General features: G+C 37.1%; 1 protein-coding gene across 5 annotated transcripts in view; it reads left to right on the top strand.

Annotated features, from left to right (window-relative positions):
• TRAK2 (trafficking kinesin protein 2) overlaps positions 1-14,925 on the top strand; it is a 66,755-nt gene that overhangs the window by 32,177 nt on the left and 19,653 nt on the right. For all 5 annotated transcript variants that reach the window (XR_006383761.1, XM_044241308.1, XM_044241309.1 and 2 more), the window contains 5 exons: positions 2,525-2,719; positions 10,733-10,809; positions 12,542-12,658; positions 13,621-13,830; positions 14,451-14,529. Coding sequence is in view for 4 of the 5 variants with exons in the window: in XM_044241308.1 (XP_044097243.1) it covers positions 2,525-2,719; positions 10,733-10,809; positions 12,542-12,658; positions 13,621-13,830; positions 14,451-14,529 (678 nt within the window). In the remaining variant the exon portion in view is untranslated. The remainder of the gene's footprint in view (positions 1-2,524; positions 2,720-10,732; positions 10,810-12,541; positions 12,659-13,620; positions 13,831-14,450; positions 14,530-14,925) is intronic.

Here is a 14,925-nt window from a genome sequence, read left to right as displayed (position 1 = left end):
AATGTGCTTTATTCTAGCATTAATTTAATCCTACTAAGAATAGGCATGGCCTTTCTAAGATCTTTACTGATTATCCCAGATGTTCATAAGGTGTTTCTCCAAAGACTAGATGAAATTCAGACCTCTTTTAGCATTGTATAGGAGAGTGACGTAATTGGATTTAAAGATACGGAGGAAAATTTTAGTGTTTTGAGGCTCTTCCAGAGAAACAAAAGGAGTCCTTGAATCTAAAGGGACACAATATGGCTAAAATTAAGTGAGCATATGGAGGGGACATTTGGAAGATAAAATGTTAGCAAGGGGGTTGTTAAGACTGGATAATTAGGAGAGTAGTAAGTAGTACATTATCAGAAATACAGAAGCAAATGGAGTGAGTCAAGGATATTTAATCTGCTAAACCTTGATCGTAGATGCATTTTTTAAAAATTTATTTATTTATTTATTTGACAGACAGAAATCACAGGTAGGCAGAGAGAGAGGAAGGGAAGCAGGCTCCCCGCTGAGCAGAGAGGACGTGGGGCTCAATCCCAAGACCCTGGGATCATGACCTGAGTGGAAGGCAGGGGCTTTAACCCACTGAGCCACCCAGGCACCCTGTATATGCATTTTTAAAAGTACCTTTTGGAAGAAGGGAATTGGTAACCTTGAATTTTCACAGAATCTCATTAATGCATATTAAAAGACAATTCTAATTTAGATGGTTAACAATTTTGTTAAACATGTTGTGGGTTGAAGAGGAGGTGACAGGGAAGGAAATTGCAGTAAAGATTTTAAAATGTCATTCACACTAAACATTTGCTAAGCAATTAAAATGAAAGAGCTGTCATCTAAAATAAAATAAAATAAAATAAAAGATAGTTTATAGAGAATAAAAGCTCTTTTAATGAATGTTGAATTTTGTTCTTCATTTCCTGAATTGCCCACAAGCCTGTTTATAGCTCAGCATGTATTTATAGTCAACTTCTTTTCTTTCAAGTATTACACTGACAATTTGTATGTGATAAATTTATGGCAGGAAAAATTTGGATGATTGCATGGAATTGGTAGTAATAAAAATTGGTTGTATTTTTAGGGCTTTTAAAAAGATCTCCTAAGAAAAAAAAGATCTGCTAAGGGTTGAGAGCTTCTTTAGAATCGTATTTAAGATTTTAAATGTACCTTATCTCTGTGATTATGTGCCTTATCTTTGTGATTATGAAGTCACTGCTTGTCCTGGGTAAAGAGTGGCATGTGACATTGTCTGCTTACTCATGTTTGATTTATGGAAGTGTCATTGTTAAGGTCAAGCAGTAGAAATTTACTCTTTTAAGATATGCTTCCTTAAAATGAACTTTGTTGTTCTTTGACAGAGTTAGAATATGTTTCTTTATACCACCCACAAAGGAAATAGCAGATCTCTTTATAAAGTGTGAGACTTGATATGACATCCTGTATTTCTCTATTTTAAGCATGTTAAAAGGGATACATTTACTTTTTTCTGTAAACTGCTAAATTTGGTAAGTGTTAAAGGAGGGTCAGTATTTGGAACAGGAAGCCAGGGGCAAGCACATAAAGTCAGAGAAGCCAAGTGTGTTCAGAGATGATACGCAGGAGGTAGCTAGAGGAGTGTGGGCGAGAGAGTACGAGGTGAAGGGTGTTCAGGACTTCAGATGGACCACGTCTTTCAAGTAAAAATGGCACAGTGCTTATTCCAGTACTAGTGCTGGAACACTGTGCTGAAACGTTAGCATTACTGGTGAACATTTAACCAATAAATGTTAATTTTTTAAAATATCTAGCTACTGTAAGAATATATTGAAATGTAATTTTTCCAAATTTTGAAGACTCTTCCACAGAGCTCAAATTTTGTTATTAAAGAATATGTCATTTTATTCCTTTCAAACTATTTTCTGCTCATTGTTTTGTATTGCCTCCCCCCCCCCAAGCATATATGTTCTTTGAGATCAGCTCTCTTTTAAGAAACATTAAATAGACTGATAAGGAGGAAATAAGAAATTTGTTCAAATTCATTTTAGTTTTTAAAAACATAGCTGTAGGGGTACCTGGGTGGCTCAGTGGGTTAAAGCCTCTGCCTTCGGCTCAGGTCATGATCCCAGGGTCCTGGGATCGAGCCCCACTTCGGGCTCTCCGCTCAGCAGGGAGCCTGCTTCCTCCTGCCTCTCTGACTACTTGTGACATCTCTCTCTCTCTCTCTCTCTCTCTCTCTGTCAAATAAATAAAAATATCTTTTAAAAAATTTTAAAAATAAATAAAAACATAGCTATAGTCACCAAGCAATATATTTTTAAATAAGGTATAATTAAAATTCATGATATTATTTTTATTATAGAAGTTTTCATATTAAAGAAACCTAGAGAAAGACCAACTATAGACCAACACATATTAATAAAAATCACGGGAGAAATTATCATGGCTAGTGTTTCTTTGGTTATCCTACTTTTGCAAACTAATTTCACTGATGTTTTCTCTGTAGCCTGGTAAGTTGGAATATTTTGGCTTCATTTACATGGACTCTCCTCTTTAGATGTCTGCTCCAATGAGGATCTCCCTGAAGTTGAGCTGGTGAGTCTGCTGGAAGAACAGCTACCCCAGTATAAGCTAAGAGTAGACTCTCTCTTTCTGTACGAAAATCAAGACTGGACTCAGTCTCCACGCCGGCAGCAGCATGTGCCTGATGCCCTCTCTCCGGTCCTTGCTGAAGAGACTTTCCATTATATGAGTGAGTATTTTTTTTTTTTTTTTACCCTTTTAGAGTTTGCCCATTGAGATCAAGATCATAAGCATCTCAGTGTTGACTTTTAAAACATTTGGCATCCCTAGACCTTGTTCACTGTGTACCTTCTTTAACTCAAACTGATTTCACAGCACAAAGACATGATTCTGTGTTATGTCTGAATGCTAGAGTTTGTCATTCTTGTGACTCTGAGTGTCTAGGTTGGAAGCAATAATCAGATGTTTCCGGATATTTCACTTGATACTTTTATTTGATACTTTTTATTTATTTGATACTTTTCTCAGGCTGAATAGAGAAAGGAACCGAAAAAAAAAAGTAGTTGAAATTTTATTTGAAAATTTTAATGTCCCTTTATATCTCAAAACATTTATTATCCCAGTAGTTTGATATCCGGAGCCATCAGCCATCTTCCTTTGTATTTCCTGTTTAACACTGTCACAGGAACGAGGGCAGTCACTAAGAAGCCTGGTTTTTGAATACTTAAGTAGCTTTAATAATTGAAGTAATGGAGACCTTTTTGCTTTTGACCTCATTCCAAACATCTGCTTCAGGATGAGCTGACTTTTTTTAATTCATTCACTATAAAAATGTTTTGTCCTTAGTAGCTACTAGGATATATAATAAAAGTCTCTAAGTTCAACATTAGTATGTTGGTAAAATTCTTCTCATTTGGGATAGATATGACATTGCATCAGTTCCTAAACCTTTTCCCAGTGAGTGCTTCAGTGTCTTTCATGACTGTTGTGAAATACGAATTTTCACAGTAGTCATTAACTTGCTTTTAATAGTAGTTTTCCTAGAACCAGGTTATTTACTGCTCAGGGAAAAAAAATTGTAAACATTGTTTAAACTTGAATTAGAATATCAAGAAGCTCAAATAAAACTATTTCTTCCTCAGTAATTCCTATAAGTAGCTGAATATTAAAGTGCTTAAGGTTTTCTTAACTTTCAAGCTTGAGAAGTTGCTTGCTTGAGATTTTCTGAGAAGTGCTTGTTTTTTATTTCCATTTCTCTTTGTTCCATGCATTTTTAGAGTTATGAGAAGAAAATTCAAACAAATTTCATCAGGATAAATTTCGTTTTTGTCATTATTTTGATAAAGTGGCACAGAAAGTGCCCCTTAGTTTACTTTTTCTTTGTCATAAATGCCATTAGCAGATGGAACTGTAGCTAGAAAGCTGTCTTATCATAATTTCATGGAGTTACTTTTAGGAAGAATTTTAAATAAAAATAAACTTCTTTGGAAAATAAATTATAATCAAATCCTAAAATACTTGGATTTCCAGGACTTTATACAGAATAAATCATGATGTTCAAGGGAGCAATTTAAAATTTAAGATTAATAGGATATTACAGACCCATGCTTCCAGGGTCCAAAAAACTATCCTCATCCTTTAGTCTAAAGGCACTATTTTCATTTAACAATTTAAAAATTGAACTATGTATGATATACTTAAGATTCTGAAGCAAATAAACTAGGATTATAATTAGCCTGCTAATTCTTTATCTCTGTACTATACCCCAATTTCACTGTTAATTTTAAAGATATCAATTCTTTGGGTTACCAGTTCACTCCAATATAAATACACTTCATTTTGAATTTGCATCTTATGAATGTAAAAGATAAGTGGTTTTCTTTATTTAGCAAAGTGATCAATGTTTTAAAAAGCCAAAATACAAAACATTCTCTGACCCTTTTCAGCAGTTTTCTGTCCCTTTGAGATGCCCAGATCTGTGGTTGTGAATAATCATTATGCCCCCTCATAGGCCGTCCTAGGGTTTAGCTCTCTGGTACTACTTCAGCCTCTTCTTATCCCTACTTCCCTCGCATACCAGGAGGTACTCCTGCTCCATAAAATGCATTTTAACAGCTAATAAGAGGTGGCACAGGCAGAGGCACTTTCTTTTGTAACACAGAAAAGTGGAAAGAGCTGTGAGAAGAAAAATAAGTTTAGAAGGAAGCTTGGGATTTGGATTGGGAGCCTACCTTGGATGGCTGCAAGGATACTGGGTGTTCTCTGGAGCCCTCACCAAACCAGAAAGAGATTGTTTCCTTTTAAAATAGAACACTTGAGAGCAGTGGGTGGGTCCAAAAAAATAATTCCATCCTAGTCCCTGCCATGTATAATTTTTAAGGTACTCAGAGAATATTTTACATACAGAACAAGTCATTTCAGGATTTCCTTAATTTTATTAAGAGAGAGACCCAGAGTGAGCTATGGGGGTGAGCAGTGCAGTCAGAGCACATCATTACAGGAAGTGCCATTTGTTCATGGAAAGGCTGAAAATAGAAAGAAGCCCCATCTGCCTTTCAGGGTATTTTTTATTTGAAAAAAGGGGATACCTGTACCACTTTCTAATGCATAAGAAAAAAGGGTTGGGGGGAAATGATTAGTCTTACAAGTTTTATTTTTTATTTATTTTTTTAAAAGACTTTATTTATTTGACAGAGAGAGACACAGCGAGAGAGGGGACACAGGCAGAGGAAGTGGGAGAGGGAGAAGCAGGTTTCCTGCGGAGCAGGGAGCCCAATCCCAGGAGTCCGACCGGGATCATGACCTGAGCCGAAGGCGGCAGACATTTAACAACTGAGCTACTCAGGCGCCCTGTAGTCTTGTAAGTTTTAGTTAAGAGCTTGACATCACTTGAGGACTTGTTAGAAATACAAAATCTTGGGCCTCTACCCTAGATCTGCAGAATCAGGAATTCTGGAAGTGGAGAATAGCATAGTCTGTGTTTTAACAAGTCTTCCTGAGAGTCCTCCTGTTTTAACAAGTCCTAACATGTGAGAACTACCAGCGCAAAGCATTGTCATCCAAAGCTATATGGCCATTTCATAGTGATGTTCATTGGAGAATTTAAGGAATTAGGGAGGGAGCACAATTTTGTAGAGAAATACAGTTGTAGAAATAATTACTTCTGGTCATGCTTTTCCTCAAGGTTTGCTCCCAAAAATTATTAATCTATACTGGCAGGAAAAGAAATATAACTGATAATGTTCAGGAAGCAGTAGCTGTAAGTCAGATCATGGAGGTTAACATATTTATATTTCCTCTCAGCCAATTCCACAAAATAATTAAGTCGTATGCCCCAAGACATCTATTGAGTAGTATCTGTGGGAGTATTGAGAAAATTGTCTCACTCATATCATTGTATGTAGGGCTTAATTCCCCCCTGGAACTCTGTTGAGAAAGGCTATCCCAGATGGTATAAATCACCAGACACCTTCTCTCTGTTCTCAGTGCTTTTGAAGGCCGTTTGTTGCCTTGCAGAAGCATTCTCCATATTACAGCACAGGAGCGGCATCTTCGGGGTTGAAACCGGAAGTCCTGTCTGTAGTTACCAGGAGCTCTTGCGGCTTTGACTATGTCATGTGGGCTGTTGGTGTTTCATTTTTGGTTTTTGTTGCTTTGCTTTTGATTTTTTGCTGCAAGAGGGTTAGAGAGATTAGAAGTCTTCTTAAATTTCAGTAATTGTAAAAACTCTAGACCTTGAAAAGAGACACATGAGAGACCTATCAAGCACCATCTCATGACAGAGAGATCAAAATGGATTAACATGGGCCCTTCCTATCCTGAAAAATATGTGAGATTGAGTGGTCAATGGGAAATTATGAAGAGTTAAAACTTAAAGAGAGGATTGATAAAGTACTTATGTATATTCTTCCCCTCCCCCCCATATTTTTTCAGGAACATCAGGTTCTCCAAATCTTACACCAAAAATGTTGAACATTAATCAACTGCCTTTGAAAAACAACTTGCAAAATTGTTCTGTAAAAATGTTTATCATCTCCCCTAATATATAAAAAATTTTTAAGAATTAGGAATTTCCTGACTGTAAACCAGGAAGGTTGCTAATTTCTATACTATGTAACATTTTTTTTTCAATTTATTTATTTTCAGAAAAACATTATTCATTATTTTTTCACCACACCCAGTGCTCCATGCAAGCTGTGCCCTCTATAATACCCCAACCTCCCACCCCCCCGCCACTTCAAACCCCTCAGATTGTTTTTCAGAGTCCATAGTCTCTCATGGTTCACCTCCCCTTCCAGTTTACCCAGATTCCCTACTCCTCTCTAACGCCCCTTGTCCTCCATGCTATTTGTTATGCTCCACAAATAAGTGAAACCATATGATAATTGACTCTCTCTGCTTGACTTATTTCACTCAGCATAATCTCTTCCAGTCTCGTCCATGTTGCTACAAAAGTTGGGTATTCATCCTTTCTGATGGAGACATAATACTCCATAGTGTATATGGACCACATCTTCCTTATCCATTCGTCCGTTGAAGGGCATCTTGGTTCTTTCCACAGTTTGGCGACTGTGGCCATTGCTGCTATGAACATTGGGGTACAGATGGCCCTTCTTTTCATGACATCTGTATCTTTGGGGTAAATACCCAGGAGTGCAATTGCAGGGTCATAGGGAAGCTCTATTTTTAATTTTTTGAGGAATCTCCACACTCTTCTCCAAAGAGGCTGCACCAACTTGCATTCCCACCAACAGTGGAAGAGTGTTCCCCTTTCTCCACATCCTCTCCAACACATGTTGTTTCCTGTTTTGTTAATTTTGGCCATTCTAACTGGTGTAAGGTGATATCTCAATGTGGTTTTAATTTGAATCTCCCTGAGGGCTAATGATGGTGAACATCTTTTCCTGTGTCTGATAGCCATTTGTATGTCTTGATTGGAGAAGTGTCTGTTCATATCTTCTGCCCATTTTTTGATGTGTTTGCCTGTTTCGTGTGTGTTGAGTTTGAGGAGTTCATTATAGATCCTGGATATCAACCTTTTGTCTGTACTGTCATTTGCAAATATCTTCTCCCATTCCGTGGGTTGCCTCTTTGTTTTTTTGACTGTTTCCTTTGCTGTGCAGAAGCTTTTGATTTTGATGAAGTCCCAAAAGTTTGTTTTTGCTTTTGTTTCCTTTGCCTTTGGAGACATATCTTGAAAGAAGAATGAAACTCAACCATTCTCTTACACCGTACACAAAGATAAACTCAAAATGGATAAAAGACCTCAACGTGAGACAGGAATCCATCAGAATCCTAGAGGAGAACATAGGCAGTAATCTCTTTGATATCAGCTACAGCAACTATGTAACATTTTTATTTTAACAGCTGAGAACTGATGGGAAGTTAGGATTTGATAAAATTGATTATAATAAAATCAGTCTGCTTGGCTCTCCATTTTTGGTTACAGAGTTACAGAGCAGAATTAGTCTCTCACTTTGGCAGCATTTAATTACAATGCCTAAATGCCAAGAGAACACTTAAGAGATTTGCCCTGAGTACTTTTGGAATCTTTTGGAATCTTCCAAGCAACGCATCTACCAAGAGGACTGTGTTAAGGAAGAGAAGACAGAACTGATGGGCCTGCAAGGAGGAATTCATTGCATTTCTCTGTGCTTTGCGACTGACTGACATTAATTGAGCTGCTCTGTGCAATTGAGGTGGCCCAGCTTTGGGGCTGAGTAGCACAGATAGACACTATCCCACAGACAACAAAAATTGGAGAATTCTGGTTGCCTTATCTAACTTTTTTGCCGTAATAAATATTTAAGCATTTGAAAATTCATTTTTGTTTTTGAAACCTCTGAACAAGAGCTGCTATTTTTTGATTGCAAAGATAACATTTATTCTTCATGGAAAATTTAGCAAAAGATTAAAAAAAAAAAACAAGAGATGAACCATAATCCGTACCCAGAGATAACCACTATGATATTTTAACGTGTATCCTTCTAGCCTCTCTTCTATATCCATAGGTTTACAAGAGATGCTCACAATTTTGAAAACAAAATTGGGATCTGTGTTGTTTTGTAACACAGATACTGGTTATTGGATACTGGTTATTTCATCAGGTAAAGGCCTTCTGATCCCGGAGGGACTGTGACTGGAACAGCAGCATGGTGCAAAAAGCCATTACTGAGAATGAGCAGAGCCTGGGGTTTTTTTATGACCCTGTGAGATGGAAGTTGTTACCTCATTATTATTCTCACTATTATTCATTTCTCCTCATTAAAACACCTTTTATTCTAAACATCTCTTTTCTGTATCACTGTGTCCTTTATTTTCTCTTCCCCTCTCTTCATGTGTGACTTACAACTCACTGGCTCTTTATTACAGCCTTAATTTACTTCAAAATAAATTTACCGTTTTACCTTCAACTCTGGTCAGTCTTGTCGTATCAACTATATCATACATTGTTCCGGTTAGTTTTATAAAAACTGTTTTTAACTGAGTCTCTAGGATTCCTGGTTCTTGTTTTGAGTGTTAACTTCTGAATTGGTAGTTTTCATTGCTAGCTCCCTGTCAGAACCCCTGGGTGTCTCTCACTTCCTGCATGTGCCCTGGGGCTCCTGCAAATCAATTAAATTAGAATCTAGAGATGAGACCCACCACCCTAGGTTACATTTAACTTTGCAACCATTGGCTGGTTTTCTGTAATTAATTTAGAACATAGATATGATTTGATGTTTTTGTCTCATCTTACTGAGGCCAGAAATAATGGAGACCTCACACTGTAGGTAAATTGTGAAGATTCCTTTGGCCCAAAAGCCTGTTTCTCTTACTCCTGTGGTTAAAATTGTGGAGCCAGTTTTTCCTACGTATAAATATAGATGCTCTGGGGGTAAAAATGTTTCTACCCAGATCTTTTTAGTTTCCATCTCCTATTACTATTAATCCAGCACTTTGTTTTACTTTTAGCAAGGAATAAGATGTCATTAATAATTAAGTTCTAGGTAAGTCCCAGATTCATTTTAAGGAGTGTTGGTAGAAAGGAAAATAAAAAGCTCAAATAAAAGTAATACATGTCCTGGGACACCCGGGTGGCTCAGTCAGTTAAGCATCTGCCTTCAGTTCGGGTCATGATCCCAGGGTCCTGGGATTGAGCCACTCATCGGGCTCCATGCTCAGTGGGGATACTGCTTCCCCCTATCCTGCTCCCCCTGCTTGTGTTCCTTCTCTTGCTGTATTTCTCTCTGTCAAATAAATAAATAAAATCTTAAAAAAAAAAAAAAAGACCCCTCTTTTAGTATGCATCATTAACTTAAAAGGGTATCGCTTATTGTGACTGTGGAATCATTGGGGTCATGCTAGTCATTCTCTTTGGAGCTATACTATTCAATGCATTGACAGTTCCTGAATTTAATGCAGAAATCCTGGACTTAAATTATGCAAATAATAATATAATATACAGTTTATCTTAAAGATTTATTTATTTATATGACAGACAGAGATCACAAGTAGGCAGAGAGGCAGGCAGAGAGAGAGGTGGTGGGGAAGCAGGCTCCTTGCCGAGCAGAGAGTCTTGGTGTGGGGCTGGATCTCAGGAACCTGAGATCATGACCTGAGCCGAAGGCAGAGGCTTTAACCCACTGAGCCACCCAGGCGCCCCTGTAGTTTATCATATAGTAGAGACCAACATATGGTGGCAATTTTCATAAAGAGTTTTTAATTAAGCTAAAAAAGATTATGCTCCATAATTGAACTACAAAAAGGCCTACAAGTCCATTCCTTGTTTATTGATACTAGCTCACATAATAGGTGATCACAGATATTCAACATACAACAGAATTCTAATTAAATATATTTGTAATAACACAACCCCTCCTCACTAACTTACCCCTTGGGAACTTTAGGCCATGACACAATCAGTGATTTAATCCATTCTTCAGGCCCACAGTCTCTAGTGTGAGTGGACCAAAGTTCTTACTGGAGGGGGAGGAGATAGTAAGGAAGAGGCTGCCTTATGATAATTTGAGAACTTCATTAATTCATTGTATGATATACATTTTGGTTGTAATTATTGGTCTATTTCCTGAGTGTCTAATACATAAACATTTCTTTTCTTCCTTCACATATATTTTTATTTCCCCTGAATGACATTTTGTAAAAGCCTGGGTTTGTTGTTGTTATCTTGCAACTCTTGCAAATATTTAAAACTTTCTTATATTTCCAAATACTATAAACATTTGATTTTTAACTGTCTTAGTTCTAGGCACAGACAGAGTGGAGCAGATGACCAAAACTTACAATGATATCGACATGGTCACACACCTCCTGGCAGAGGTAAGAGTAGATCTTCTCTTTCTCTGGCACTAAAACTGAACAATCATTTAAAATCTGTCAAGTTTGCGGGTCAAATGAAAAACTGTCATGTCTTGGCTCTGGGTTATTTTGTTTAAGGTTGTTATAAGTGGATGGACATTCCAACTGGTTTTCCAAAGTAGAATGGCTCCTGGAGTTTATCGTTAGGAAGTTGCAGAGGGTTTAATTTTTGTTGTTGTTATAATGGTGCTGGCTTCCCTATCCCTATCTTTAAAAAGGGGAAGTTTTGTTTCGTTTTGTTTTGTTTTGTTTAATAAATCCTTGCTATTACCCTGCAGCAGAGGTGCCCATTCAGGGATAATCTCCATTGCAAATCAGTACCAGCAGTTTGCAGCATCTTCCCTTTTTAAAAAATTTATTATTATTATTATTATTATTTATTTAAAAGATTTTACTTATTTGACAGAGAGAGAGAGAGAGAGAGAAAGCGCCCAAGTTGGCAGAGAGGCAGGCAAGGAGGGTGGGGAGCAGACTCCCTGCTGAGCAGAGAGCCTGGTGCAGGGGCTGTATCCCAGGACCCTGGGATCATGACCCAAGCCAAAGGCAGATGCTTAACCAACTGAGCCACCCAGGAACCCCAGCATCTTCCCTTTTTTACTTTCAGTTCAGACTATTATTTGAGCTCAGTTTGTCCATGACATTTTTGATATGTACCATGTTTCTCTTCCAGCTGGCATTCTTAGAGGTGTCTCAGTATACGTCACCTTCAGTTGATCTTACAGAAACTTTCTCTTTGAAGTACCCTTTCCCCTCTCCCTGCAGCTGCCTAGAATGATGTTGTGTATGCCACTTAGCCTATGCTGGCAATGAGATAAATGGGCCTTGAAAGTTTGGAGATAATTCATCCACCTGTTTTCATATGTTTTAGAGCAAAAGGATAGAAGCTTAATTTTATTTACAGTGATTAGTGCAAGTGGAATCCATGCTCGTACATAAGGCAGCTAGATGTGTATTGACAGTTTCCATCACAGAGTACAGTCCTCACCACCACCACGTAGGTGGGATTCCCACATGCTTGCTGTATATCATGTCTACGTAGGAGTAACTCTTGCTTTGCTTGGCTTTTCTGGAGGCCTCCCTGCATCATTACCATCAACTTCTTTAAACTTCTTTCTTCATGCTTTAGCAGAACCTGTAGCCTCAGAACTTCTACTCTGTCAACCCCTCTTTTATCTCACATTATCATTTTTGTAGCAATTGACAGTAGGGTTCTTAGTTATGCTTTCCTTGAAGCCTCTAGCTCTGAATACATAGAAACTTTGCCCTCATTGGAACTGTTGTCATCACACATACTATATCCTTACTGTGCATAATAGGCAAATGCATTCAGTAAATATCTGTTGGGCTTTCGTTGTGTGGCAGGCCCTGTCTTCATTTTTTAAAGACCCTATTGATTTTTTAATTTCCCCAAGTCATAAGTTTAAAGACTGGGTTGTTTGATTCTAATCGGGTGATGAATAAATCTCACTTGAAAAGAAACACAGTTTTGCATTTATAACTCTGGTGGCTGCCCATTTGACCAACATATATTAAACACCACCAGTGTGTCAGGCCCTTATTTGTGATATCTGGGCATTAAAATACATCTTGATGCTTTCCAGGACATTGTTTTTGAGTTTAGGGAAACTGAAGAATTTCTAATCTACCATTTAATTTTGTTTGTACTCAAAAGATGTGTTTGGTGTTCTAATAGAGAGATCGTGATCTGGAGCTAGCTGCTCGAATTGGACAAGCTCTCTTAAAACGGAACCATGTCTTGTCTGAGCAGAATGAAGCTCTGGAGGAGCAGCTGGGACAAGCCTTTGATCAAGTAAGTCTTGGATCAAGTATTTGTAGCATGAAATAATTACTTCTTGGGCAATGAAGAAATTTATTTTTCTGGGTGCCCCTGAAGTGGTAACAGTAGGTAGGTAAATAACACCAGTGCACCTTGTCTTTGTTGGCGGCCATTGAACTAACCAGTAGAGAAATGAAGTGTTACTGTGCAGAAGTGAGCTCATGGGACTCGACCTTAGTCAAGATAAAAGCCTATGTTCAGTACCTACGAAACATGAGGCACCCTGCTTAGATTCTAATACTTTTTCCTCCTCCCTTTATGTAGACTTGCTGTGTGATCTTACCTTAAATTTATTTTTTAAAATAACCCTGAATAATAGATACCCAAATGAGGTATCTTTATTCAAAAATCCAAACAAAAGGAAAAGGTGAAGAAATTTATTTCATGTAATAAATATTATTTCGTGCGAACTGATTTATTGTTAACTTGGATGGTTACATTTAAAATTTCCTGTAATTTGTTATTTTCTGGTTTCATTTATATTTTATAAATGCATTATATTTAATAACATTTGAACCTTTAAGTTGAAAATAATTTATTTTCTAAAACTAAAGTTGGAAGTCATGCAGAGTTATACTTAAAAGCTTAAATGAGACTTTGAAGGAAGGGTCTATTGTGACCTTTGAAGGGTTTTTAGTTTTGTTTTGTTTTTAAGTGTGAATCTTATGTGAAATTTTCTTCCTACATTCTTATTATATTGAATATAAAAATTGGCTTCTCATCTAGCACAGAAAAAGCTATATTGGTTGAGTTAATGCTCTAACATTGTATCTTAGAAAGTATCTGAAGTTTGTTATTCTCTTTTTAACACTTTAGTCAGTAAAATCTAGCAACTGATTTTATGGATTTTATTTTGTGGTAAGAAACAATTGCTCCATGAAATAAAAGCAGTGTTACATGGAAACATCTTATAGATCAAACCCTTTGATGTGCAGGTTAATCAACTACAGCATGAGCTGTCCAAGAAAGATGAATTACTTCGAATTGTCTCTATTGCTTCTGAAGAGAGTGAAACCGATTCCAGCTGTTCTACACCCCTCCGGTTCAATGAGTCCTTCAGCTTATCCCAAGGTTTGCTGCAGTTGGACATGCTGCAAGAAAAACTCAAGGAACTGGAAGAGGAGAATATGGCTCTTCGATCCAAGGTACATACCCACTTTCCCACTAATTCCCACTTTCCTTTACCTTTAGATTTAGGTCCAAGTAGTGCTGAGGTAAAATATGGCTTAACTAAGGATTTGCTATTAACATTCCAATTAGGGGGTGACAGCCAAAGCATGTGTATTTGCCTTTCATTGTTACTTAGATCCCATTCATTGATGAGTAGATAACAGCAAACTGATAGATGAAATAGAGAAAGCTACAGCATGGTATATATGTCTTATGGAGTTTACACAAAATAACTAAATAATTACAACTGTGATAAGAACTATGTTGGAAAATTACAGGGTTTCCTGAACTTGTATAACAGGGGGAAAATCAAAGTCCTACTTAATAAGTAAGTGACTTTTTCGCGGAGGCTAGGGATTAGTGAGCCTGAAAAGTATGGAAAAGGGGAGCACCAGGGGGGAATGAGTAGTCATGTGCAAAGGCCCTGAGAGGAATAAGGGGAAGGTATTTGTCATATCCTGTCCCATAACTTTATTTTAGATAAAGCTTTTTGGATTTTGTCTTTCCTTCAAATGAGAATTAAAGGTTTTTAAAGTTAATACTCTAAAGTCATTGGAAGATATTATCACAGACTGATTTTTTTTTTTTCTTGAAGGCTTGTCACATAAAGACAGAAACTATTACCTATGAAGAGAAGGAACAACAGCTTGTCAATGACTGTGTTAAAGAACTTCGTATGTATTAACACATTTTATTTCATAGTTTTGGGAAAGTTCTTTGGTGGTATATCACCAACTCAGAAATTAAATCATTGGTTTCAGTAGAGGCATCTCAAGAAATAATTTTTTAAAAGTTACTGAAAATCTTGGAATATCACATTGAGCCCACAACTCTAAACAAAACATCATATGTACTTTTAAGAAATATCTTTATTTCAAATTGTCATCATCATTAAAGAAGGACCTAGATTTCTATCAGTTATAGCACATTAGAGTGAAAGGAACTGAAGCTTTTATTTCGTCAATGAGGAAATAGTCCTATAGAAGATACAAAGAATATGGTTTGCCAAAGTTAGAAAACTGATAAGTGCCAGAGCCAGGGCTTAAATGATGGCATAAAACTTGACATTT

This window comes from Neovison vison, chromosome 3 (assembly GCF_020171115.1).
Source record: "Neovison vison isolate M4711 chromosome 3, ASM_NN_V1, whole genome shotgun sequence".
Lineage (NCBI taxonomy): Eukaryota > Metazoa > Chordata > Mammalia > Carnivora > Mustelidae > Neogale > Neogale vison.
This window is presented reverse-complemented; position numbering and strand designations above follow the sequence as displayed.